Source organism: Perissodus microlepis, chromosome 3, assembly GCF_051167445.1.
Source record: "Perissodus microlepis isolate ML-2025 ecotype Zambia chromosome 3, ASM5116744v1, whole genome shotgun sequence".
NCBI classification, from domain to species: domain Eukaryota; kingdom Metazoa; phylum Chordata; class Actinopteri; order Cichliformes; family Cichlidae; genus Perissodus; species Perissodus microlepis.
The window spans coordinates 33700955-33725150 of record NC_140463.1 but is presented as its reverse complement, the minus strand read 5'-3'; the positions used below and the strand labels follow the sequence as shown (position 1 = coordinate 33725150).

Genomic DNA, 24196 nt, shown 5'->3' with positions numbered 1-24196 from the left:
CTGAAACCTAAACTATGTTTAAAACCTTAAACTAATACTAGAAGAAAACAGCTTACAGTTTCTTAAAAAACTGAAGCAAGGAAAATATATTTGCAATTTTGTACTTTCAAATAAAGAATTATTTAAAACAGTAAGTGGCTGTACTTACTAATGATTAAATGATATAACTGTAATGGGAAGGCAAGGCAAAAAGAGAACAAGTAGTAACGTGAAACACTGTAACAGGAAGTTGAAACAATATCATGACCACACGGCCACATTCACTGTACTCATGTTCTTGCGACAGTCCTTTTCTGTATCTTCAAATGTGTCCGGTCAGACACACAAACAGGTCAGTCTGTTACAATCTATTTAAAACTTTCACATAATACACTTTCATTTGCTTACTATTTTGACACATGCATAAAGTCTTCAGGGTTTTTTAAATTGAATTTTTAGCATGCTTATTTCTTTAAGCCGATTCAGTGACACTTTTTTCTTTTGTTCTTGTTCCCGATAGCTTCCAAAACTGATGTATGTCAAGAAGAGCCCTTTACTCCCATGTGCATCCTCAGTTACTGAATCATGTCTGCACTCATGGCACTGAGCGTGTGCACAGCTCCAAGACTGCAGCACCAAATGGTGCAACATTGGCTGTATCCCAATTCAGGGTCTGCAGCCTTAAAGTACGCAGCCTCAACGATCCTCAAGGGCCGCGTACTCAAAGACCGCTAAGGCCGGAAGTGCGAGGCTTGTGAAATGGGACGGTCTAGCCTCCGTTGCGCTGCCCAGGTCGCCTAGCAACCATGATACTAACAGCTGGAAACGTGTCATACAGCTTTGTTTGACAGAAATGAAGGAGAAAATCTTTTGTTCATTTGTTTGTTTCTTTCTACATGAGCTTTGATCATTCTCTGTAAGATTAAGCTCAGCTATTGAACGGCGTATGTTTTAAAGTAAAGGCTTTAAAACCAAGTTAGTACAAACGTCACTATTGTCACATAACTTTGCCGACATGTGGCCAACAGTAATGTTTTAATGTTCTTCGTTATTAAACATTTGCACATAAATAAGTGACATAATATTCAGTACTTAAAGTTTACTCTTCGGGCGCCCCTCATCCGCCGTTTTTTTTCGGCAAAATTATCCACACCCACCGCCGCGCTATGCATTCTGGGATATGTTGGGCCACGAAGTCTACACTGCCACAGCCTTAAAATTCAGGGAAATGAAGGACGCATTTCAGGGTCGCATTTCGAGCAGCCTTTGAATTGGGACAGCCTTCGACGCGCCGCTGTGACGTAATCGGCCTTGAAATGCGTACTTTAAGGCTGCAGACCCTGAATTGGGATACAGCCCTTGTCTGTTGCTCAATCCCGATTGTGTTCTGCTGTTGCTGGTTCCTTGCTAAAAAAAAGAAGAAGAAGAAGAAATAAAAACATATTAACAGCAGTAGATACCTGCTTTAAAAATATTATTTACAGACTGCACTGCCAGAATAACCAACAACATATAGACTGTGTATATATACATTTATTTATTACATTTGGAAAATGAATGCCTTAAAGTATCTACTACAATTTTAAACCCAAATGCAACAAGAGCACAACCAAAGCCACTGTCTACTGCAGCGAGACACTCTGTCTGTTTGCATTTTGAAACACCAACTAGACCTGCATCCTTGTCGCACCGCTGTTTTTCTCTTTTTTTGTTCTGATGGCAATAATGAGACTCAAACACTTGAGTTTTGCTGTTAACATATCAGGTACCTAGAAATCACTGTGGAATAGACTGTATGTGAACTCCAATGCACGCATTTATTTTATTAAGGTGTTGGCTTGAAGGAGATTACTAGTTGGCGTCACACATTTAAAAGTACTCATAAGGGTGACAAAGTGATGTTTCTTCACTGAGAACTTTTAGTGAAATGACCTCATTGAAACATACTTACAGTTTACAGTACAGACCTTATTAAATACAATTACATGTGCATTTTGGTGAGAAGCTTATATGCATTTTAATGGTTTCTTAAAGTAGGTAAAGTTCCTTTAAAGACCGCACTGTCATGAGGCTCCTCACCTGTTTGCGTTCATGCTGTACAATACTGCCACCTTGTGTCTAAAGGCGTCTGTGTCCTGTTAACAGCAAGCTGAGTGGCCAGTAACTAGTTTCTGGAGGTTTGCGCATGCACATTTTCTGTAAACCTCTGGTCTTTAATGGTAAACCGAGGGGAGACCAGAGTCAGTCGCACGCTGGTCTGCTTTTACTTCTCTAAGATCAGTCATTAGCCTTCCGTGATTTAGTTTCATAAAAGAGGAGTTTCCTCTTGTGTGTGATGCATGTGTGATGCAGACAGGGGCGGATCTGCACGGGTGGCATGGACCACCCTAAAATAATCTCTTACCACCCCTGGTGCCACACTAGTTTTGCACACGATAGTACTAGAGAGAAACGTGGACGGTTCATTCTCTGCCAGATCCTATAGTTTCACATTTCTAAAAGAAGTAAAACATTTCTTTTGTTCCACTTTCTCAGTAATTTGACTTTGTACTTTTTATGTGATATAGCTGACATACAAACAAATGATGTAAAGGAAGATTTGTCAGAGAGAAAGGCTCCATTCATGATTTAATCACTGAATTGTGACTGATTTAACTGTAACCTGAAGTCATTTACATGTGACCAAATCTTCTCACCGTTAACAGTTAAAGTCCTGTCAGACACTAAATGATAGCCCTACAAACAAACTGTTTAATTCTATCACTTAATACATTTCACACTTAATACACTTCACGTTCTGTTTGCGATTGACAGCCACTCAGAAAGCTGGTTTAAAGAAACCGGAGGTAAAAGCTGTTGTGGAAGTTTTCCACTTAAATAAAGCCTGCAGACGAGCGGTGAGCGGTAGCTAACATTCTTTAATCCAAGCACACAAAGAACATACAACCAAGCTTGATGGAGAGCCTGCATGACCACGGGGCAGGGTCAGCAGAGTCTCTCTGAGCCTAGCATGGCTCTCAGTTAAATACCTTCTCCAGGAACAAAAGGCAGTACACAGCTGTTTCACACCTTAAGGTTCACACTCTCTTGCTACTTCCCAGAGTCCTCGAAGAGACAAAAGACTCTTCCTGTGGAGTTCCTGTTTCCCCCAACATCCTTACTGCACCCCCTCTTAACGTATGAGTGTCAGACATGTTAAAATCCAGTGGCACCAAGGCATCATACAATAATGTGATTAATAAGTGAAAGAAATTCCTATTCAAAGCACTTCAAGCACGTTGAATCATTTAATCAGTTTAATAATTTCAACTTTCAAATAAAACAGATACAGTACTGTGCAGATGTCTTGACCCACCCCTCATTACTTTATATTCAGGACCAATCTTGAGAAAAAGAAAGTAGAAGGAAGCACGTTACAGTGAAGTGCTGAAACTAACTACAATCATGAGTTTGTGGATGGAAGTCACCTTTTTTTTTTTTTTTACTGATGATGGCAGGAACACAAAGATAGATGTAAATACTGTCAAAGAATAAGCATAAAGCAGTTTCCTCCAATACTCTAAAGTGTTGTGTGATTGGGAAGTGCATCAAAACAAGCAATGGGTAATGACCATCACCCACTGTACAGTACATTTACTATAACATGAGTATATAAAGAGAAGTATGGAAGGTCTTACTTACGATGTCCTTATCACTGTCATATCACAATAGTGAATTTGAATAGTTTTTATTTGAACACTGGTTAAACTCAGCTCTGTAGAAGAAAACTATTACAATAACAGCCACAATATTGTGTAAAAAAGTATTTTTATGGCCAGACACAAACCTTTCCTCATATACCATTGAGCACATTAATAAGTCAGCAAAAGTAAAAAAATATGGCTTCAGCGGTGACATAAGCCCTTAGCCAACAGCCAAACTGGTTGTACCATATCCACAAATGACCTGTGTGGTGACCACAGTTGCGCTGGCGGGCTGGTTCTCCCTGATCTTCTGCTCACGATGCATCTGGCACCAGGCACACGGGTAACAGAAAAGTACTGTGCACCAGTCCTCACAGCCAGAACCCTGCAGGGTGGAGAAGAACAAAATAAGCAACAGCGTTGGCATCCAGTCAATTAAGACACACAGATTTTCATTATTCTGGACCCAAACCAACATGACTAGAAAGAAAATCAAGCAGCAACCTCCAAGGTTTAAAAGTGAAGCCAATGTGGAAGATTCAAAACTTCACTTCCTCTAGTGGCCACCTCCATCTTTTAAATCTTGTCTGTAACATAGCCCCTCCATCCCTAACCCAGCCTTACTTCGATGTTGTGTTGCTCTCTGATGGACTGGCGGAGTAAGCAGGACACCACGCCGCAAATATCCAGGAGTGGTGCGCAGCAGCACAATCCATGTTTACTAACTGTCATGCACTGCATGCAGGGGAAACACCAAAAGCCGCAGCAACCTTCAGACAGAAAAATATACAGATTTAAACTGCACAACAAAAAATGTAAGGAGCACTTTTCAATCAGATTATCACATCCACTCAGTTAAATCGCCTGGATATTGATGTGGTCAGTTAAGTAGCAGAGGCGGTTGGTTATCAGTTTCAGGTACTTTGATGTTAATGAAATTAAGAATAGCTGCACAAGAGAAACAACAATGAGACAACCCCCATAGAAGGCCGCTTATCCATCAGAAGGACACGTATCTGTTCCTTTATGCAAGGAGGAACAGGATGAGCATTGCCAAAGCTATAAATGACCACCAGCTAGTGTAAAAGTCTCTGACTGAACAATCAGAAACAGACTTCATGAGGGTGCCCTGAGGGCAGGTTCACTGTGAGCTTATGTGACAGATGTGAAAGGATCTGGTGAAGCCATGGAGAACGTTATGCTGGTGCAACATCTTTCAGCATGAGTGGCTTGCTGGTGGGTTAGTGATGGCCTGGGGAGGGATATCCATGGAGGGACTCACAGACCGGACACCCTGACTGTCATTAGGATGAAACCATGGACTCACTGTTAGACCTTACGCTGAAAGTATGCAGGATGTTGAAGTTCATACCTGACCTAATCCTGTGAAGTACCTCTGGGACATTATGTTTCGGTCCATCTGACAGTGCCAGGTTGCACCTCAGACTATCCAGGAGCTCAGAGATGCCCTGGTCCAGATCTGGGAGCATGCCAATGTTGTCAGGCATACATGCACAACAAAACTACCACTTTCATTCAATTCAATTCAATTCAATTCAATTTTATTTATATAGCGCCAAATCACAACAAAAGTCGCCTCAAGGCGCTTCATAGATACAGAGAAAAACCCAACAATCATATGACCCCCTATGAGCAAGCACTTTGGCGACAGTGGGAAGGAAAAACTCCCTTTTAACAGGAAGAAACCTCCGGCAGAACCAGGCTCAGGGAGGGGCGGCCATCTGCTGCGACCGGTTGGGGTGAGAGAAGGAAGACAGGATAAAAGACATGCTGTGGAAGAGAGACAGAGGTTAATAACAGATATGATTCAATGCAGAGAGGTCTATTAATACATAGTGAGTGAGAAAGGTGACTGGAAAGGAAAAACTCAATGCATCATGGGAATCCCCCGGCAGCCTACGTCTATTGCAGCATAACTAAGGGAGGATTCAGGGTCACCTGGTCCAGCCCTAACTATATGCTTTAGCAAAAAGGAAAGTTTTAAGCCTAATCTTAAAAGTAGAGATAGTTTCTGTCTCCCGAATCCAAACTGGAAGCTGGTTCCACAGAAGAGGGGCCTGAAAACTGAAGGCTCTGCCTCCCATTCTACTTTTAAATACTCTAGGAACAACAAGTAAGCCTGCAGAGCGAGAGCGAAGTGCTCTAATAGGGTGATATGGTACTACAAGGTCATTAAGATAAGATGGGGCCTGATTATTTAAGACCTTGTATGTGAGGAGCAGGATTTTGAATTCAATTCTGGATTTAACAGGAAGCCAATGAAGGGAAGCCAAAACAGGAGAAATATGCTCTCTCCTTCTAGTCCCTGTCAGTACTCTTGCTGCAGCATTTTGGATTAGCTGAAGGCTTTTCAGTGAGTTTTTTGGACATCCTGATAATAATGAATTACAGTAGTCCAGCCTGGAAGTAATAAATGCATGAACTAGTTTTTCAGCGTCACTCTGAGACAGGATATTTCTAATTTTAGAGATGTTGCGCAAATGGAAGAAAGCAGTCTTACATATTTGTTTAATATGTGCGTTGAAGGACATGTCCTGGTCAAAAATGACTCCAAGGTTCCTCACAGCGTTACTGGAGGCCAAGGTAATGCCATCCAGAGTATGAATCTGGTTAGATACCATATTTCTAAGATTTTCAGGGCCGAGTACAATAATCTCAGTTTTATCTGAATTAAGAAGCAGAAAGTTAGCGGCCATCCAGGTCTTTATGTCTTTAAGACATTCCTGCAGTTTAACTAATTGGTGTGTGTTATCTGGCTTCATGGACAGATAGAGCTGGGTGTCATCTGCATAGCAGTGAAAATGTATGCTATGTCTTCTAATGATGCTGCCTAAGGGAAGCATGTATAATGTAAACAGAATTGGTCCTAGCACTGAACCCTGTGGAACTCCATAATTAACCTCAGTGTGTGAAGAGGACTCTCCATTTACATGCACAAATTGGAGTCTATTAGATAGATATGATACAAACCACTGCAGTGCAGTACCTGTAATACCTACAGCATGTTCTAATCGCTCTAATAGGATATTATGGTCGACAGTATCGAACGCTGCACTGAGGTCTAGCAGGACAAGCACAGAGATGAGTCCACTGTCAGAGGCCATAAGAAGATCATTTGTAACCTTCACTAAAGCTGTTTCTGTGCTGTGATGAGCTCTGAAACCTGACTGAAACTCTTCAAATAAACCATTCCTCTGCAGATGATCTGTTAGCTGTTTGACAACTACTCTTTCAAGGATTTTTGATATGAAAGGAAGGTTGGAGATTGGCCTATAATTAGCTAAGACTGCTGGGTCTAGAGATGGCTTTTTGAGTAAAGGTTTAACCACAGCCAGCTTGAAGGCCTGTGGTACATAGCCGATTATTAGAGATAGGTTGATCATATTTAAGATCGAAGAATTAATCAATGGCAGGACTTCTTTGAGCAGTTTTGTAGGAATGGGGTCTAAAAGACACGTTGATGGTTTGGAGGAAGTAATTATTGAAGTTAACTCAGAAAGATCAATTGGAGAAAAGAGTCTAACTTAACATCAATGGTACTAAGAGTAGCTGTAGATAATATTACATCTGTGGGATGATTACTGGTAATTTTTTCTCTAATGATAAAAATTTTATTTGTGAAGAAGTTCATGAAGTCATTACTAGTTAACGTTAAAGGGATGGTTGGCTCAACAGAGCTCTGACTCTTTGTCAGCCTGGCTACAGTGCTGAAGAGAAACCTGGGGTTGTTCTTATTTTCTTCAATCAGTGATGAATAGTAAGATGTTCTGGCTTTGCGGAGGGCTTTCTTATAAAGCAGCAAACTATTTCTCCAGGCTAAATGATGATCCTCTAAATTTGTGACACGCCATTTCCTCTCCAGATTACGAGTCATCTGCTTTAGGGTACGTGTTTGAGAATTATACCACGGAGTCAGGTACTTCTGATTAGAGACCTTAGTTTTCACTGGAGCTACAGTATCCAGAGTCGTACGTAGTGAGGAGGTGAAATTATTAACAAGATAATCAACCTCTGTTGGGGTAGCGTTCAGATAGCTGCTCTGCTCTGTGTTGGTACAGGGCATTGAAGATGATAACAGTGGGTGGATTATATTCTTAAACTTAGTTACAGCGCTTTCAGAAAGACATCTACTTTGATAAAGTCTCCTCTCCACCGCTGTGTAATCAATTATTGTAAATGTAAATGTTATCAGGAAATGATCAGACAGGAGAGGGTTTTCAGGAAACACTGTTAAATGTTCAGTTTCTATGCCATATGTTAAAACAAGATCTAGAGTGTGATTAAAGTGGTGGGTGGGTTCTTTTACATTTTGAGAGAAGCCAATTGAGTCTAATAACAGACTAAATGCCATGTTGAGGCTGTCATTTTTAGCATCTACATGGATGTTAAAATCACCCACAATAATTATTTTATTTGAGCTCAGAACTAGATTAGATATAAAGTCTGAGAAATCAGACAGAAACTCTGTGTAAGGCCCAGGTGGACGATAGATGATAACAAGTAAGACTGGTTTCTGAGTTTCACAGCTGGGGTGGACAATGTTAAGCATCAGGCTTTCAAATGAATTAAAAGTCTGTCTTGGTCTTTCATTAATTAATAGGCTGGTGTGAAAAATTGCTGCCACACCGCCCCCTCGGCCTGTGCTTCGAGGTTTCTGGTAGTTAGAATGACTCGGGGGTGTTGATTCATTTAAACTAACATAATCATCCTGCTGCAACCAGGTTTCTGTAAGGCAGAGTAAATCAATTTGTTGATCAATTATTAAGTCATGTACTAACAGAGACTTGGAGGAGAGAGACCTAATATTTAATAATCCACATTTCACTGTTTTACTCTTTGGTTCAGATGTGGATACTGTATTGTTCTTTCTTTTTGATTGTTTATGTTTAAGTTGTTTGTTGCTGGTTTTTAGTTTGTTTTTTGTCTTTTTGGAAGCTGACACAGTCTCTATGGAGATGGGTTTTTGGGGGGGTAGCAGGAGGAGAGAAGCTGCAGAGAGGCGTGTAAGACTGCAACTCTGCTTCCTGGTCCCAACTCTGGATAGTCATATTTTGGGGGGTTTAATAAATTTGTCCATATTTCTAGAAATGAGAGCTGCTCCATCCAAAGTGGGATGGATGCCGTCTCTCCTAACAAGACCAGGTTTCCTCCGGAAGGTTTGCCAATTATCTATGAAGCCCACATCGTTTCTGGGACACCACTCAGACAGCCAGCAATTTAAGGAGAACGTGCGGCTAAACATGTCACTCCTGGTCTGATTGGGGAGGGGACCAGAGAAAACTACAGAGTCCGACATTGTTTTAGCAAAGTTGCACATCGATTCAATATTGATTTTAGTGACCTCCGATTGGCGTAACCGGGTGTCATTACTGCCGACGTGAATTATGATTTTACTGAATTTACGTTTACGTTTACTTTCATTACAGGTGAGCTGCTGTAAAGAAATTATGAAATTGTATCAAATTATATTTAATGTTTCAAATAGCAGTGTATACTAAAACACATACTTTTGTCATGGCAATAATGAAGCAAAGACTTTAAATAGTTCAAAACACAAAACACTGGGTCACCGACCCAGGATCATGACAACTTTGCTGTTTTAGTTCACCCTTGTCATATTTTTTGGCAGCTTTGGTAGAAACCAAAAGACAGGAAGAACGAGAGGAAATGCCAAACCGCTTTTAGAGGTTTCAATTAGTTCTCTGGGTATTTAAACACTTCTCATTCTTGCTTTCAATTTGTGTGTTCCCTGTGCATGTGCTTCCTCTTCACATCTCATGATCTGCATGTGTTCTGTTTGGTCACCTCATTGAATGGTTCATTTTAAGTTTTCAGCTACCATTTTTTTTTTACGTTTTTTTGGTGGATGGCATGAGTTTGTTCCAGTTTCCAGTCAGCTAAAATTAAAATAGTCCTTTTAATAACCTGCCTGTAGGTCCAGTGTTTGGCTCCTCATCCTCGCAGCCTTTCTTACTCAACCAATGAAAAGATATTTGCTTCTACCTGCAGAAACACCTTCACCACAGCATTTATGCCCCCACACTGTTGATAATGTCATTACATGTTAGGTCAGTCATGTTATGGCGTTCATTAAATTTCAGAAGGTTAAACTAAACATTAAAGTGTTCAGAGACTAGTTTCCCAGTTCGCTTAGGGAACTCTGACTCCACAATGCTACTAAATGGTTATTGTTATGAGACAGTCTCAGATATTTTATCTTCTTGATTTTTTACTGACTTCAGACTCTCTGCTACCTTACTGCAAACAAAGTCTGAAACAAAGCTGAGGAAATCGCTCATGCTGAAATCACTGCTGTTTGCAGAGTTTGCTGGGTTCACTTACAGGTGTCCATATCAGAGCAGCAGTCACAGAGGTCGGTGCTCCATTGGCTAGAGTTTTGAAAAGCCCTGGTGACTGTCACCACCTCAGTGGTCTGCTGGTGGATGGTAGCCATGACTGTAGGAAACAAGACAGAAATGAAGACGCAGACTGAAATGTTTTAGTGGTTATAGCTCTTGTGTATGAAGACATTTAGTGCTAGAATATGAAAATATGACAAAGGAAATCACTATAAATACCTTGGACCAGCTGTAACATTGATTTGTGTACAGTACAGAGGAAAGATTTTACCATGCAAATTACATCATATTTACATTGGTGTATTGCAACTATGTCTTCCTGATGTAGCCAGATGGGCTACTCGCCTTTTTTCTCTCTCTCTCTCTCTCCTGCGCTCGTTCCCTTCGCTGCACAACTAGGTTAATTGGGAAGCCACCTGCATATTGATTGCAGGATGGCGTTAGCCCTTATAAAGCTAAGCCGGTGTTTTTGTTGGATCATTCCTCCCGTGCATTCAGCGCAAAGCAGCAGTAAATGCTGGCACACTGCGACGGACTGATCAGCAAGAGCAGATCATATGACAGCTACAGGTATGCTCTCGCTTAACCTTAGATTCCTTCCGAGTACTGGAATTTGTGTTAATATAGTTTTTGTGGCCTGTTGAAGCGCGGCAGTTTGTTTTATTCCGACGTTGCGGAGAGAGGTGCTCGTGTTATCCCCACCGGCTGAGAGTATAGCGCCTCTGGTCCTGGGGTAAGCCATTAAAACTACCTTTATTAGCATTCATAGCTATAAGAGTCTAAGGTTACATTTATCTGTTTTAGGGTTTGACTGCTGTATTCACCTCTCCGTGGCAAATCGCCCAACCCAAATTGGAAGAGTGAAACGCCTTCCCAGCCGCTGTTGTGAGGACTCCTCCTCGGTGGAGCCTGCTGTCTTGTCTTATCTTGTTTTTATTAAGTAGGCTTACTTTTTTCTGGTTCGCCTGGTTTTATTTTATTTTATTCTGGACTGTTGCTCGTACCCACGCTTCTGTGATCGGGCTGAAGCGACCCTCTGCCCGAGTGTCGTGCTGGGACTTTAAATCGCCTTGGTTGCCGGTCTCAGCCGGTGGGGAGCCAGACCGGCTTGCGATTGAGAATAATTACTCCGTGTGTGTGTGTGTGTGTGTGTGTGTGTGTGTGTGTGTGTGTGTGTGTGTTTTCTTTTATTAGATCTGTAGCGAGCCTGACGCTCAGTGTCCTTTTATTCTTTTAACATATTTTCTTGTGTTTTATTTCAGTGAACGGAGGACGTGCCAGTGGCCCTGGGACCTCAGGTGGTGGGTCGTTTTCACACTTTCTTTTGTACAGCACCGGGTGGGCTGCAGTGATTCTTTTTGTGTGATTTTTCTTTTGGTTCCACGGCTGCTGGTAAGTCCAAGTTCCATGGTTGTTTTATTTTCACTTTAGGACACTGTCAACAATGACGCTACATCTTGGTTTTTAATATTTTATTTTTACTATAAATAAAACTGTTTTAATATTGGAGCCAACCTGCCTCAGTGTGCATCCTTGAATCTGTGCGGCCTCCTTTTATTCCTTTTATCCATTTTTCTTAAATATATTTCCTGGGGGTGAAATTCCCCTAGGTGGCGTTGTCATTTTATTATTTCTTTTTATCTAACCCCGCCGACCACTTGGTCACACTGAGAAAAATTACATCAAATATTACATTCATGAGTTCACAATGATTCACTTCATCAGTTTAAGAAAGAATGTCTTACCTTCTTCTTCTCTCTTTCTCTGAGAAAAAACAAAATGAGACGTTTGGGAAACTCAGCATCTTTCCACAAATCAGAAAGAGGAAGTGAAAGTGGAGGTCAAGTGTGTTAAGGGCTCCATGCACACACACACACACTGGAGGACCTACCAGTCTAACCTTTTGTTAGACTGGTGGGTGTAGCCTGCCCCGTAGTAGCTGGAATAGGCTCTAGACCCCCCCACAACCCTGAGATGAATAAGTGAAGAGAATGGATGGATAGGTAGATCAATGAAGTTATCTATTAGAGGAAATATAAACAAATATTTCTGAATGAACTATTAATTACCTAAACATAAAATAAGGATTTGAACAATGGAGACAATATGAGGATGAGCCAAAAGCAGGACCCGAGGAGCAGACTCATACAACAGTGAAAGGATTTTATTTACAGTGAAAATAGCAACTTAAATGAGGTGATGAGTGCAGATTTCGTGTGCTCATCTTAAAGAGGGAGATGGGGAAGGTGTGGATGAGCAGCAGTCATGTGCTCCTGCCGCATCTCAGTGTTAATAGTGCTCTAGTTTTCATACAAACATGGCATGTCAGCAACATTGTGATTCCTTCTAAGCTTATCAGAGAATCTTCTCCAAGCACAGCATCCCAGTGCACTTCAAACCCAGAAACACACTCAGACAAAAACTGGTTCATCCCAAGGACAAAACTCCCAAACACCAACTAAACAACGTGGTATTTGCTCTGCAATGCAGCGAGGAGAGCTCAGACTTCTACATTGGAGAAACCAAAGAGCCACTTCATAAACGCATGGCACAACATGGAAGAGACGAGACTCAGTCAACGCCTTTTGTCACACCTTGGCACATGTGATGAGGCACGTGATCGACCCTCTTAAGGGACACTCCTGCTAGGATTTAAATACCTGGGACTCACCACTATTTGATCATAGAACTGAAGAAGTTTTATGGATAAGATGTTAAATATTTAAGAAACTTGAAGTCCAGTCGCTTTCATTCCAACCTCATTAGATTACCATGACCTGGATGACGGTGTCAGGGGTTTGTGTGTGGATGAGAGGAAGAGAGCACCCAAAAAAGGACTGGTGGCTTGATTGAAGATGAGAATGGCGTTTATTATACAAAATGGATGAACAGAACGTGAACGAATGCTGACTGGCTGAACTGAAAGCACACACGGAAACGACAACATCACATCAACAATGACACGACCCAGAAGAGAGAGAAACTGAGGGTTTTAATACAGGGACTGATGAGGATGATAATGAGAGACCGGTGAGTACACAGATGAACATAATGAAACAGGAAATGGAACATGTGGAAAATAAACAGTGAACATGAACTGAAAACGCTGGGTCAACGACCCAGGAACCCTGACAGGCGGAGAAAATACACAGATGTGTGTGTGTTGCTATGCCTGGATCTGGGGTTCTCCCTGTGGGACATTGTTATGGAGGGTGGGTTCCCCTCCCTGCTGCTCCCCACTCATTACAACAACCAATGCTGGACGTGTAGCTCCAGGGAACCTGACAAGGTGTTGTGGCATGATTTCTGGCCTGTGCCCTCAGGGGATGCAGTTGGGGTGTTTTGAACCTCTTTAGCGAACAGCCACCCCATCTGACTTTTCCTCGGCTTGTGCCATGGCCACCGTCCTCTACCAGGGTGGACCGCCCATTGCGTCTGGTTGTCTGGGGCTCTTGCCTTTTGACTATGGGCATCCATTCCCTCCCCTCTTTCTCTCTCTCTTTCAGTTTCGTTTCTTTTTCTATCCCTCCTTCTTGTCTTTATTATTATCTCTTCTTCTGTCTTTTGCCAACCTGGCCCTCACCCCCTGTCAGCCCTGGCATAATAACCAGTCTGATAATAATGTGAATAATAAAATAAACTGAAATGAGTACCAATAGGAGCCTATACAGAGTCTATAGCGCGCCTATTGGCAAAGCAAATGTGTTTGGCTCAACAAAGCATTCAGACCATGTTTTTACTAAAAGTGCCTGACACGACAGGTTTAAAAAAAAGAAAGAGGGAGAAAAGAGAAGTTAGAGATAAATAATCTGGCTGTAACTAAATTAACAAATGGGAACAAATGAATACTGCTTACTTGTCACACTGTAGTTTAATCCAGGAAGCTTAATATTTGCAGGGTTAAGTTTCTCTGAGAATCCAAATATGGTGGCGTAATCCGGCCAGATGAGTGAAAGATCACAGCAAACAAGGTTACAACTTGAAGTACAGCAGCAGGGCCAAACATCAAAGAACCTTAAATGTTTAAATGTTACCACAAATGCTGCAATAACAACTCCCACTCTGGCTTCTTCTTAATACGCCGCCCCAATGACGGAGCTCAAACACAGCTGAGTGGAACAAACCTCAGCCCTCGCAGCTCCGCCCCCAGCATACCAAGCATAAACTAAAAACAGAACCAGCCCCAGCCTGCCCAGACCCTCACAGACAAATGGTCAAGAAGACAAAGTCTATAGAAAATGTTGCTTTTTAATATATTACATTGCCATGATGTAGCTGGGCTACTTTTTTATTTTGCGAACATAGAGGTAGGAGTGAAATCTTAAACCCCTGTGTGTCAGTCTGTTAATACTTCTGCGATCATTCCAAACACACACACTCAAACAAACTAAACTGGTTACATTCATAAACATTTGGCCCCAATATGTCAGTTTTTCACTACATTTACTGACATACAGACAAAAGAATGCTTGGAAGCCATGACTAAATGAGCTGCTAGAGGAGATTAACTGGATAATAGTGCACATGTACATAGATAAATATTTACTTATCCATGTGGAAATAGTGTTGTAGGTCACAAAAATGCTGTTACATCCCACATAGCAAAATTGGTATGGCCTGGATCTGGTCCACACAATGTGCTTACACATGGCCCACATGCCGCAAAGAATGACGGCCCTTTGGTGGCCCAGATCTGGTTTGCCAGAGGTGGCCCACACATGGGCCAGCACAAGGCCAGTTGCAGACACACTGCTGGCCCTGTGCTGGCCCAGAACAGTTTCAGCTCTGGCCCAAGATGTCAGCCTAATGTGTACCTTAATCAAGCCATGTAATAACAACATGTGCCAGAACATAATAGTGCAAAAGTACCACGACAAAACTCTGTTCAGAAAATGAATGGACTGATTCTTATATAGCGCTTTTCTACTCTCCCAGATTACTCAAAGTGATCTATACAACATGCCACATTCAATCAGTCACACGCTTTCTCTAAATTGCACACTTCTTAACTACATTGACACCTTTGACATGCAGACTAGAGAAGCCAGGGATCAAACCACAAACCTTCCAGTCAGGAGGTGACCTGCTCTACCTCCTGAGCTACAGCCAACCAGTGGTAAACATGAGTAAGCCCTCACTAGGTTTTGGATAAAGTGTACACTCACAAACCTGCATTTGAAGCATTGGCTACCATAGCAGTATTAGATTGCAACATGGCATTTGGGTCTTCAAACTAAAATGGCAAAATAGGAACATAAATAGTGGCATCATTGCCAGACCTGGCTCACATCTGTTTGACATACACTGAGCCATGACACCAGTTACTCAGACCTGTTTTCTATGAGCCTGGGCCACATAAACCAAACCACAATTGGGCCAGATGTGGCATGTCACCACATAAACAGTGCCATCTACACTGGGCCTGGCCCATATCTGGATGACATACCACTTACCATGCCACAAGTCAGCCAGCAGTGCCGGCTTGACACCAGATCCGGGCCAGATCTGTCTGCTACTTACTGGTGTAATCTGTTACTTGTAAGTAACATCATGTAACAGCAAAAAGAGCTTCTGTGTTTTCAAAACCACAACATCTGATCAGGTTCACATCAGCTGGCATGTTATGGTTGATGTGTGTGACCCTTAATAAAATTTAAGTTTTGCTTGAATGATGCAAAGACGATCATCAAATGTTTGGTCATGATAAGTTACTCATATAGACCAAAAGCCGATGACACCCAACTTTATATATCCTTAATAGACCTCTCTGAATTGAATCATTACTTATTTTTAATCTCTGGCTCTCTTCCACAGCATGTCTTTTTTCCTGTGTTCCTCCCCTCACCCCAACCAGTGCAGCAGATGGCCCCGCCCCTCCCTGAGCCTGGGTGTGCTGGAGGATTTTTCCTATTAAAAGGGAGTTTTTCCTTCCCACTGTCGCCAAAGTGCTTGCTCATAGGGGGTCATATGATTGTTGATGTTTTCTCTGTATGTATTATTGTAGGGTCTGCCTTACAATATGAAGCGCCTTGAGGCGACTGTTGTTGTGATTTGGCTCTAAAATTGTATTGAAATTGAATTGAAAAAGTGTAAAGAAGCCAAAACAGGGGAAATGTGGTCTTGCTTGCATGTCCCTGTCAGGAGTAGAACTGCTGCACTCTGAATGATTAATACAGATGAGGGAGCAAAGCAAGAGCCTGAGTGACTCCAAAATAAAGGAAATAATCAGGCTTGAATTAAATGAAGGCATTAATTAATTTCTCAAAGTCGGAAAGGACGGGAAAACACAAAATTAGCAATACATATTCATACGAGCCAGATACAAACTAACCAATGATGCCTAATGATACTGAACAACTGCGAAACACTGTGAAAGACCAGTGGACAGATGTTAATGTTGTTACTGGGTATTATAGAAGTCCAGTTAGTCAGACCATTTCTTACAAAGTAAGAAAAAATCAGTTAGTGAAGAACAGAAACTTTGAATCCACTTAGAGCCTTGAGACAACTGCTGTTGTGAATTGGCCCTATAGAATTTAACTGAATTACACAGACTACTATTACCACAAAGCCCATTTTAAATATATTGTACAACAAGGCAATGTAAGGCAATGGCGCCCTCTCTCAGAGGCAGTGGATAAATGCACTGAGAGATGAGCATCAGGTGGGTTGTAGAGCACAGCACTGTATACGGTCATTGGATATGAACATCTGTGTAGCCACTGTGATCACTGTGAATTATTTAACTGTTAATAAGAAGCATTTAAGTGGATTGTTGAAACTGGGAGTGTTAAAACAGTGACAAATTGGAACTGGCTAGGGTAGCTCTGGAACTTCTCTGCTACAGTAATGTGCTTGTCAGGGCTCTGTGTGCGGGCAGGCGGATTTGAGGATCCAAATGCAGAACTCGGAAACTGAATGCAACTCAAAACCCACAGCTTTATTGCTGCCAGAAAACAAAGCAGAAACCAAACCGGGAAAAACACAAACTAGAACAAAGGCGAGGTGGAACAGGATCTGACGGCGGTGTAGCAACCGCAGGAGCAGATGAGGCGGGACCAGAGGACGGCGTGGCAGCTGCGGGACCAGACAACGGCGTGGAAGTTGCAGGTGGTGACGCTGCAGGTGACGGCGTGGAAGTTGCAGGTGGTGACGCTGCAGGCAATGGTGTGGAAGTTGCAGGTGGTGACGCTGCAGGCAACGGTGTGGAAGTTGCAGGTGGTGGCTGAACAGACTCCCCAGAGCCGTCAGCTGACACGAGGATGTGCTGGCTGTGTCCTCCAGGACCCCCAGCTGACGAGGTGTGATGCTGGACGGGCTCCTCGGACCCACCAGCTGACGAAGCTTGATGATGGCCAGGCTCTCCTGAACCCCCAGCTGACTTGACACAATGCTGGCCGGGCTCTCCAGAATCTCCAGCTGACTTAGCTTGATGCTGGCCGGGTTCTCCAGAACCCCCAGCTGACGTGGCTTGATGCTGGCCGGGTTCTCCTGAACCCCCAACTAAAACACAAGACGACTGGACGGGCCTCTCAGACCCATCAGCAGAGGCAGACTGCTGAAACAGTTCTCCTGAACTGCCAGCTGAGACAGACAGAGGCGTGGGAGCCACGAAATGCTGGATTGGCTCACTCGAGCTTCCAGCAGGAGCTGATGCATGGCCAGAAGGCGTTGAGGCCCCTGGCTAAAGGTGTAGATGAGTGGCTGACTGGATGGAGTCTGAACTGGTGACAAAGCTAATGACTGCGCTACTAACTCAGGTACTGACTGAGCTATGGACTGTAACAAAGGTTGTAGTGATTCTGATTGTGATAGTGGCTGAGTGGCTGACAGGGCTGAAGACTGAGCTACAGGTAGCAGGGCTGATTGTGGTGGAGGTAAAAACTGAGCTAGCGGCAACTGAACAGGGGACTGGGCTAGCGACGACACAGAAAACTGAACAGGGGGCGACTGAAGTTAAGGTGAAAATGGTAGTGGAGTTGGCGACTGAGCTACAGGCCAGGTGGCTAACTGGGCTCCAGGCCGGGCGGCTAACTGGGCTCCAGGCCGGGCGGCTAACTGGGCTCCAGGCCGGGTGGCTAACACATATCCATGTGTTAGAATGGCCGAGTCAAAGTCCAGATCTAAATCCAATCGAGAATCTGTGGCAAGATCTGACAACTGCTGTTCACAAACGCTGTCCATCTAATCTGACTGAGCCGGAGCTGTTTTGCAAAGAAGAATGTGCAAGGATTTCAGTCTCTAGATGTGCAAAGCTGGTAGAGACATACCCTAAAAGACTGGCAGCTGTAATTGCAGCAAAAGGTGGTTCTACAAAGTATTGACTCAGGGGGCTGAATAATTACGCACACCCCACTTTTCAGTTATTTATTTGTAAAAAATGCTTGGAATCATGCATGATTTTTGTTCCACTTCTCACGTGTGCACCACTTTGTATTGGTCTTTCACGTGGAATTCCAATAAAATTGATTCGTGTTTGTGGCTGTAATGTGACAAAATGTGAAAAAGTTCAAGGGGGCCGAATACTTTTGCAAGCCACTGTATTTCATTTGCAAATATTATAATACTGTGAAAAGTTATATGAGTGGACAGTGTGACCTTACAATGTCCATCTCGGTATCCTATCAAAGTTCACAATTAATGAATATGACAAGTCTTTATCTGAACAATGGTTAAACTCAACTCTGCAGAAGAGGACAATTAATCTCACACATGATGTTGCATAGAATTAAAGGATTTTATTGGCCTGAAAAAGTCACAAAGGCGTTCAACACATTATATGACAACAGATTTAAAGCATTTTGGTTCAGCAGTGACATAGGCCCTCATCACACAGCCAAAACGTTTGCATCATATCCACAGACGACTTGCGTGCTGATCACAGTCGAGGTGGCGGGCTAATGGTATTGCCTGATCTTCAGCTCACGATGCATCTGGCACCAAACACACGGGTAACAAAAGCACACTTTACAGCAGTCATCAGTGAACGAGCCCTGCAGGATGGAGAAGAAGAAGCAGATAGACAGAGGATGAAGCAGCAGGAGTTACTGTTGTTACCCCTCAGACATAAAAGTTTAGTGGGGTAATGTCATCCCCTCATCTGGCAGCTGTGTCCCTGTGTAGAGTTGGGTAACCAAATATCTGAGAGTTTGTCAAAACAAGAAGCCGCAGCTTTTTTTCCCATGCTGAGGGCAAGAGATTTCAGATTTGAAGAACTTTACACTTCCTCTTTCTCAACTCAAGCTTCTCCATTATAAACTCTACGGTTTGCAAAGTACCACAAGTTTTATCCAGGTCACTTTTATAATGGCACTACATGATATGGTTACTTTATGTCAGTTTGACCATGAGAGGTGAGGGTGAGTGAGAAGGATCTGCACAAAGCACAATTTGTGTGCATTTTTTGAATCTCATAAAATTTACATTTAGATGTTATGTTAGTTCATTTTACAAGCAGAAACCTCCAGAGCTTTAAAATGAACCCAGTGCAGAAGTTATAAAAGTGCACTTCCTCTAGTGACCACATCTATCTTTTAAATGTAGTTTATAACAGTATCTTCCATCTCTAACCCAGCCTTACATAGATGTTGTGGCGCTCTCTGATGGACTGACGGAGTAAGCAGGACACCACACCACAAACATCCAGGAGTGGCAGTGCACAGCACCATCCATGTTTATTGGCTGCATCACACTGCATGCAGGGGAAACAGCAAAGGCCACAGCAACCTTTGAGGAGAAATATATACATATATAAATAAATATTTATTTATATATTTTATTTACTGTTTTTTTTTTTTTTTTAACTACAACAAACCAACCAACCTGGATGTTCCAGGGGAGCAACAAAACTTTTTGCTATTTCAACTTTCCCTGAATCCAACCACAGAGAGACTGGACTTCTATTTTAGAAGTCATGAAGTTTAAGTTGAACATTTGAGACATTTCCACTCCAATTACGAAAACTTGGTTTTCTGGTGAAAAATGTAAAATAATGAAAAACTCCATAATGCTACTAAATGATCATTTCTATCATGTAGTCTCAGATAGGTCATTTATTCTTGATTTTTTACTGACTTTAAACACTCGGTTAGCTTATTGCAAACAAAGTCTGAGGAAATCGTTCATGCACAAATCACTGCTGTTTGTAGGGTTTCCTGTGTTTACTTACAGCTCTCCATATCAGAGCAGCAATCACAGAGGTCGGTGCTCCATTGGCCAGAGTTTTCAATGGTCCTGATGACTGTCACCACCTGGGTGGGCTGCTGGTGGACGGCCATGCCTGTAGGAAACACAGACACAGATTGAAACGCTGTAGTGGTTATCTTGTGAAAAGAGAAATTTAATGCTAGATTATGAAAAAGGTAAAAGACTGATTTTGATACATGTTATAAGTATAACAGGATGACAACAAATACCTTGGGCCAGCTGTACAAATGATTTATGTACGGCCCAGACAAAAGAGCTGACACCGTTTTTATGCACAGATTTATTATCTCTGACTTCCTCAGAAAAATGTTACCACGTATTACATTCAAGATTTCACAAAGATTTCTGATTCTCTTAAGCTGTTCATCAGTGTAAAATGTTTTTCTTACCTTCTTTTGTCTTCTCTGGTTCTCTGAGCTTTCAAAACAAGAGAAAAAGTTAGGAAACACCAGCATTTAAGCACAGACCAATAACAGGAAGGGGAGGTGCCAAGATACGCACACACACTCCTAATTTGTATTGTACTGGCAGATGTTTTTGGGTTGCTCGTGAACTGCAGATGGCTCAGCATGATGGAAAGTCCAGACTTATTCTATGAATCTATCAGTACTTCTGCTGTCAATCCAAACACATTTGACACAAGAGGTGGGAAGTAACGAAGAACAAATACTTTATTACTGTACTTCAGGTATCTGTACTGTACTTGAGTAGGGATTTTTCTGACTATTTTTTACTACAAATATCTGTACTTTGTACTCCTTACATTTTGTAAAAAGGCTTGTTACTTTTGCTTAATGCAGTTCTGTCATTGTAAGGCTCCAAACATGAAACTAATTTCAGCCTAAACAGAAACATATGGCAGGCTGTTTATTAACCGCCAGAGGATGTCACGTAAAAAGAGATGACTGTGCCAAAGTCTGGGGTTAAAAGTGGGACTGTGTTTGTTTGTTTTTGCACAACACTGGAACGACTGGTGGTGTCTGTAAGTTGTGGTACTTCAGCATCTAGCTTGTGCTACTGAAGAGGAGCGAGCATAAAGGGAGTGACATTTTTTAAGTGTCAGGTCATTTTAAATGCAGTGCTTCTATCAGCTCAACAAACAGAGAGTGGAAGAAGAGAGGGTAGGTTTAAAGGTAAGGACTGCTCATCTGACTGACTGTCACATTCTCCTGTTTAGAGGAAAAGTCACCCTCTACAATGTGGACAACGGTAAATAGAAATACTTTTTAGTTTCCTTCTTTTCTTCAGCTTCAAGCTGAGTATAATTAGATTTTTTTTAAAAGTTTGTATTCCCATCTACTGATATTATTTTATCATAATGTTATGTTAATAAAGCACAAGTAAGGCAAGTATTGTAGTGAGTGGTGGATTGTCAGATGTTTTTCGGTTGCTCGTGAACTGCAGAGGGCTGAGCCTGAAGGAAATTCCACACAGTTCCTGTAATGACTTTCCAGTAACTGCTATGATGAAGGGTCAAGAGTTCACTGGGTCTCTGCTTCAGTGCTGTGAAATGGAAACACTGCTTAACCAGTGAGCAGCAACAAGACTTATTCTATCAGTCTTGACACCAGAGATGGGAAGTAACCAGTGTTGAATAAGTTACTTTTAAAAAGTAATTAATTACTAATTACTTAATCAATATTGTATTTAAAATACTTACCTAATTACTGTGTCTGAAAAGTAACTTAATTACTCAATAAGTAATTTAACTAAATACTTTTTTAAATCCCTATAAACCTTGAGTGGACAAACAATAGAAATTAAACTCTTTAAATAATAAATTTTTTTTTTTAAAAGACGGAGACTCTACAGTACGCAGCGGTAGCATCTCTTCCACAATGTAGCCTGCAATCATTTTTTAAGCTCACCTTCAGACGCTTTCTGTGCTGCTGAAGTAAAATCAAGTTTCACTCAGAAGTGTTCGTCTATGCTCTCGTGTCAGGCGCTTCAGTAGATTACTCGCGCTATTAACAGCAGCCGATAGTTTTTACATATTACTGTAATGTTCTTGTCTGCTTGTTTCACAAAAGTGAAGAGACGGGAATATGTCCATTTCATAAAACAGCCACTCGCGTCAGCCGAGTCCGACATCTTTAGAATACGACTATGCAGCAAACTGGCGCGAAATGACGTGCAGCTGCACTACAGCGATGTTAAAGCGGCAGAGTTTACTTTTACCTTTAGAAGACAAATTATTGAATAATTAATTAATGATATTCAGCGAGTTTGATCATTTTACAATGTAACGCAAGTACATTGTAAGTAACTGTAATTAAAATACCTAAAAATGAACAGTAATCAGTTACTCTACTTTTTCAGTGGAAAAGTAATTTAATTACAGTAACGCGTTATGCGTTACACCCAACACTGGAAGTAACGAAGTACAAATACTTCATTACTGTACTTCAGGTATCTGTACTGTACTTGAGTGTGTGTGTGTGTGTGTGTGTGTGTGTGTGTGTGTGTGTGTGTGTGTGCGTGTGTGTGTGTCAGAGCGTTTCTTTACCACACACACACATCCATACACTGCTTTTTACTATTCCATAGCACCTTGTCCAACATTCACACTCCAATGGACACATCTAGGACAACCTGAGGTTTAGTAGGTGCACCGATGATACTTGTTATGACTGGAGGAATGTCTGTTTTTTTAAATGGAGATGAGGAAATTTGTGTTTGGTTGATTATTTCTTTGCTGCAACAGTGTTTCATGGCAATAAATCTTATATTGCTGTTACTTCCCCTTAAATAGTGTCACATTTGTAAGGAAAATAATTGAAGATGATTAAATGATTAAAGAAACAAGACATGTTGGCACTTTAATTAAACAAACAAGATGCCATTTTTAGCTGCTAATGAGCTAGCTCAATAAAACCAATAAAATCTTAGGTAGTTGCAAACTGGCGCATGGAGTAACCGTGTAAGAGTAAACTCTGCCATTTTTGCAACAGGTGATCAATCTTTGACATCAGCCAGTGAAAAGGAACAAGCTCAGAATAGGTCACCATGTTCGATTTTTACTGACAGCTCCAGGAATGAGTACACACAGCGCACATATCTGGTGTAAAGCTAGTGAAACGTGAGGAACAAGTCATCACATTTGTAGATTTTATTTGTGGACTCCAAATGTAAGTGATTAAAGAAGAAGCTCAACACAACAGTTAGCTTCTATTCTCAGGTATGGAAGGACAAGGCAGCTGATGTCTTGGCAGAAGATAACAGTATCTGAAGTATTGTCAGGTTTTTTATGAGAGAAGACAACAAACTCAAAGTACACGTTTCTTAAAATTAATTAGACAGTTAAAGGTTCAAGTAACTAACAGCACCGTGTCTCTTACTTCATTTAGCAAACCTAAGCGAACAAATCGCACCGCACCCAGGCAGTAAACACTTCTATTATGCATCATAAAAACAGAATATTAATTTGATTGGTTGAAATAGCTGAGGGGTCGTCACAGTTTGGACTTGGGTCATCTTTCACCCTGTATGGCACAAACTTCTCTCTGATGACCTATGAAGACCACTCTTCCCACTTCACCTTGGCAACTGTCTCCTGTCCTCCGGTCAGGCCTTTATAGATCAAGAGAGATGTAAAAATGGGAGAGGGAGAACTCCCAAACACCAGAATTTATAGAATTGTTTTCGTCTAGTTTTGAGCGAATTAAAACTAACGTAAATCATATCATTAAAGGTTAACTGCGATGAAAGCACATGTGTCAGTGAAGACCTCTCTGTCTGCTGCTTCTACCATGGCATCATAAATGGTTCATTTATCAGAGAAGACCATTTTGTTTTTGCTTCTCTTTAAACCGTCACCAAAACAATAATAAAAGGAGCAACACATTACTGCAGTAAAAACTATTATGGTCACTTGTATCTGCTTACAGACTTTAGAAGTGCCTTTTTTATGTGAATTAAGGCAGGTGTTGTAGTATGGAAGTCCTGTCT

The 24196-nt window shown here is 41.7% G+C and overlaps 1 protein-coding gene, 1 long non-coding RNA gene and 1 pseudogene across 3 annotated transcripts; 1 reads left to right on the top strand and 2 right to left on the bottom strand.

The window, feature by feature from the left end:
* Positions 1-330: 330 nt before the first annotated feature.
* LOC146391260 (uncharacterized) lies at positions 331-14119 on the bottom strand. The gene is made up of 7 exons (XM_084924147.1): positions 13899-14119; positions 11788-11806; positions 10026-10139; positions 4287-4432; positions 3909-4047; positions 1334-1386; positions 331-633 (listed from the first exon to the last, which is right to left on the bottom strand). Exons 3-7 carry the CDS (start codon positions 10135-10137, stop codon positions 412-414), a joined length of 672 nt encoding a protein of 223 aa, XP_084780273.1. The 5' UTR covers positions 10138-10139; positions 11788-11806; positions 13899-14119; the 3' UTR covers positions 331-411.
* Positions 10443-11556, top strand: LOC146391261 (uncharacterized). Its single transcript, XR_014799913.1, has 3 exons — positions 10443-10612; positions 10689-10775; positions 10847-11556. It is a non-coding gene; the product is annotated as an uncharacterized LOC146391261 (long non-coding RNA).
* Positions 14120-18765: 4646 nt separating the features above from the next.
* Positions 18766-20978, bottom strand: LOC146391259 (cornifelin homolog B-like; annotated as a pseudogene). The gene is made up of 4 exons (XR_014799912.1): positions 20638-20978; positions 20211-20321; positions 19623-19768; positions 18766-19035 (listed from the first exon to the last, which is right to left on the bottom strand). The product of XR_014799912.1 is annotated as a cornifelin homolog B-like (transcript).
* Between the last annotated feature and the right edge of the window lie 3218 nt (positions 20979-24196).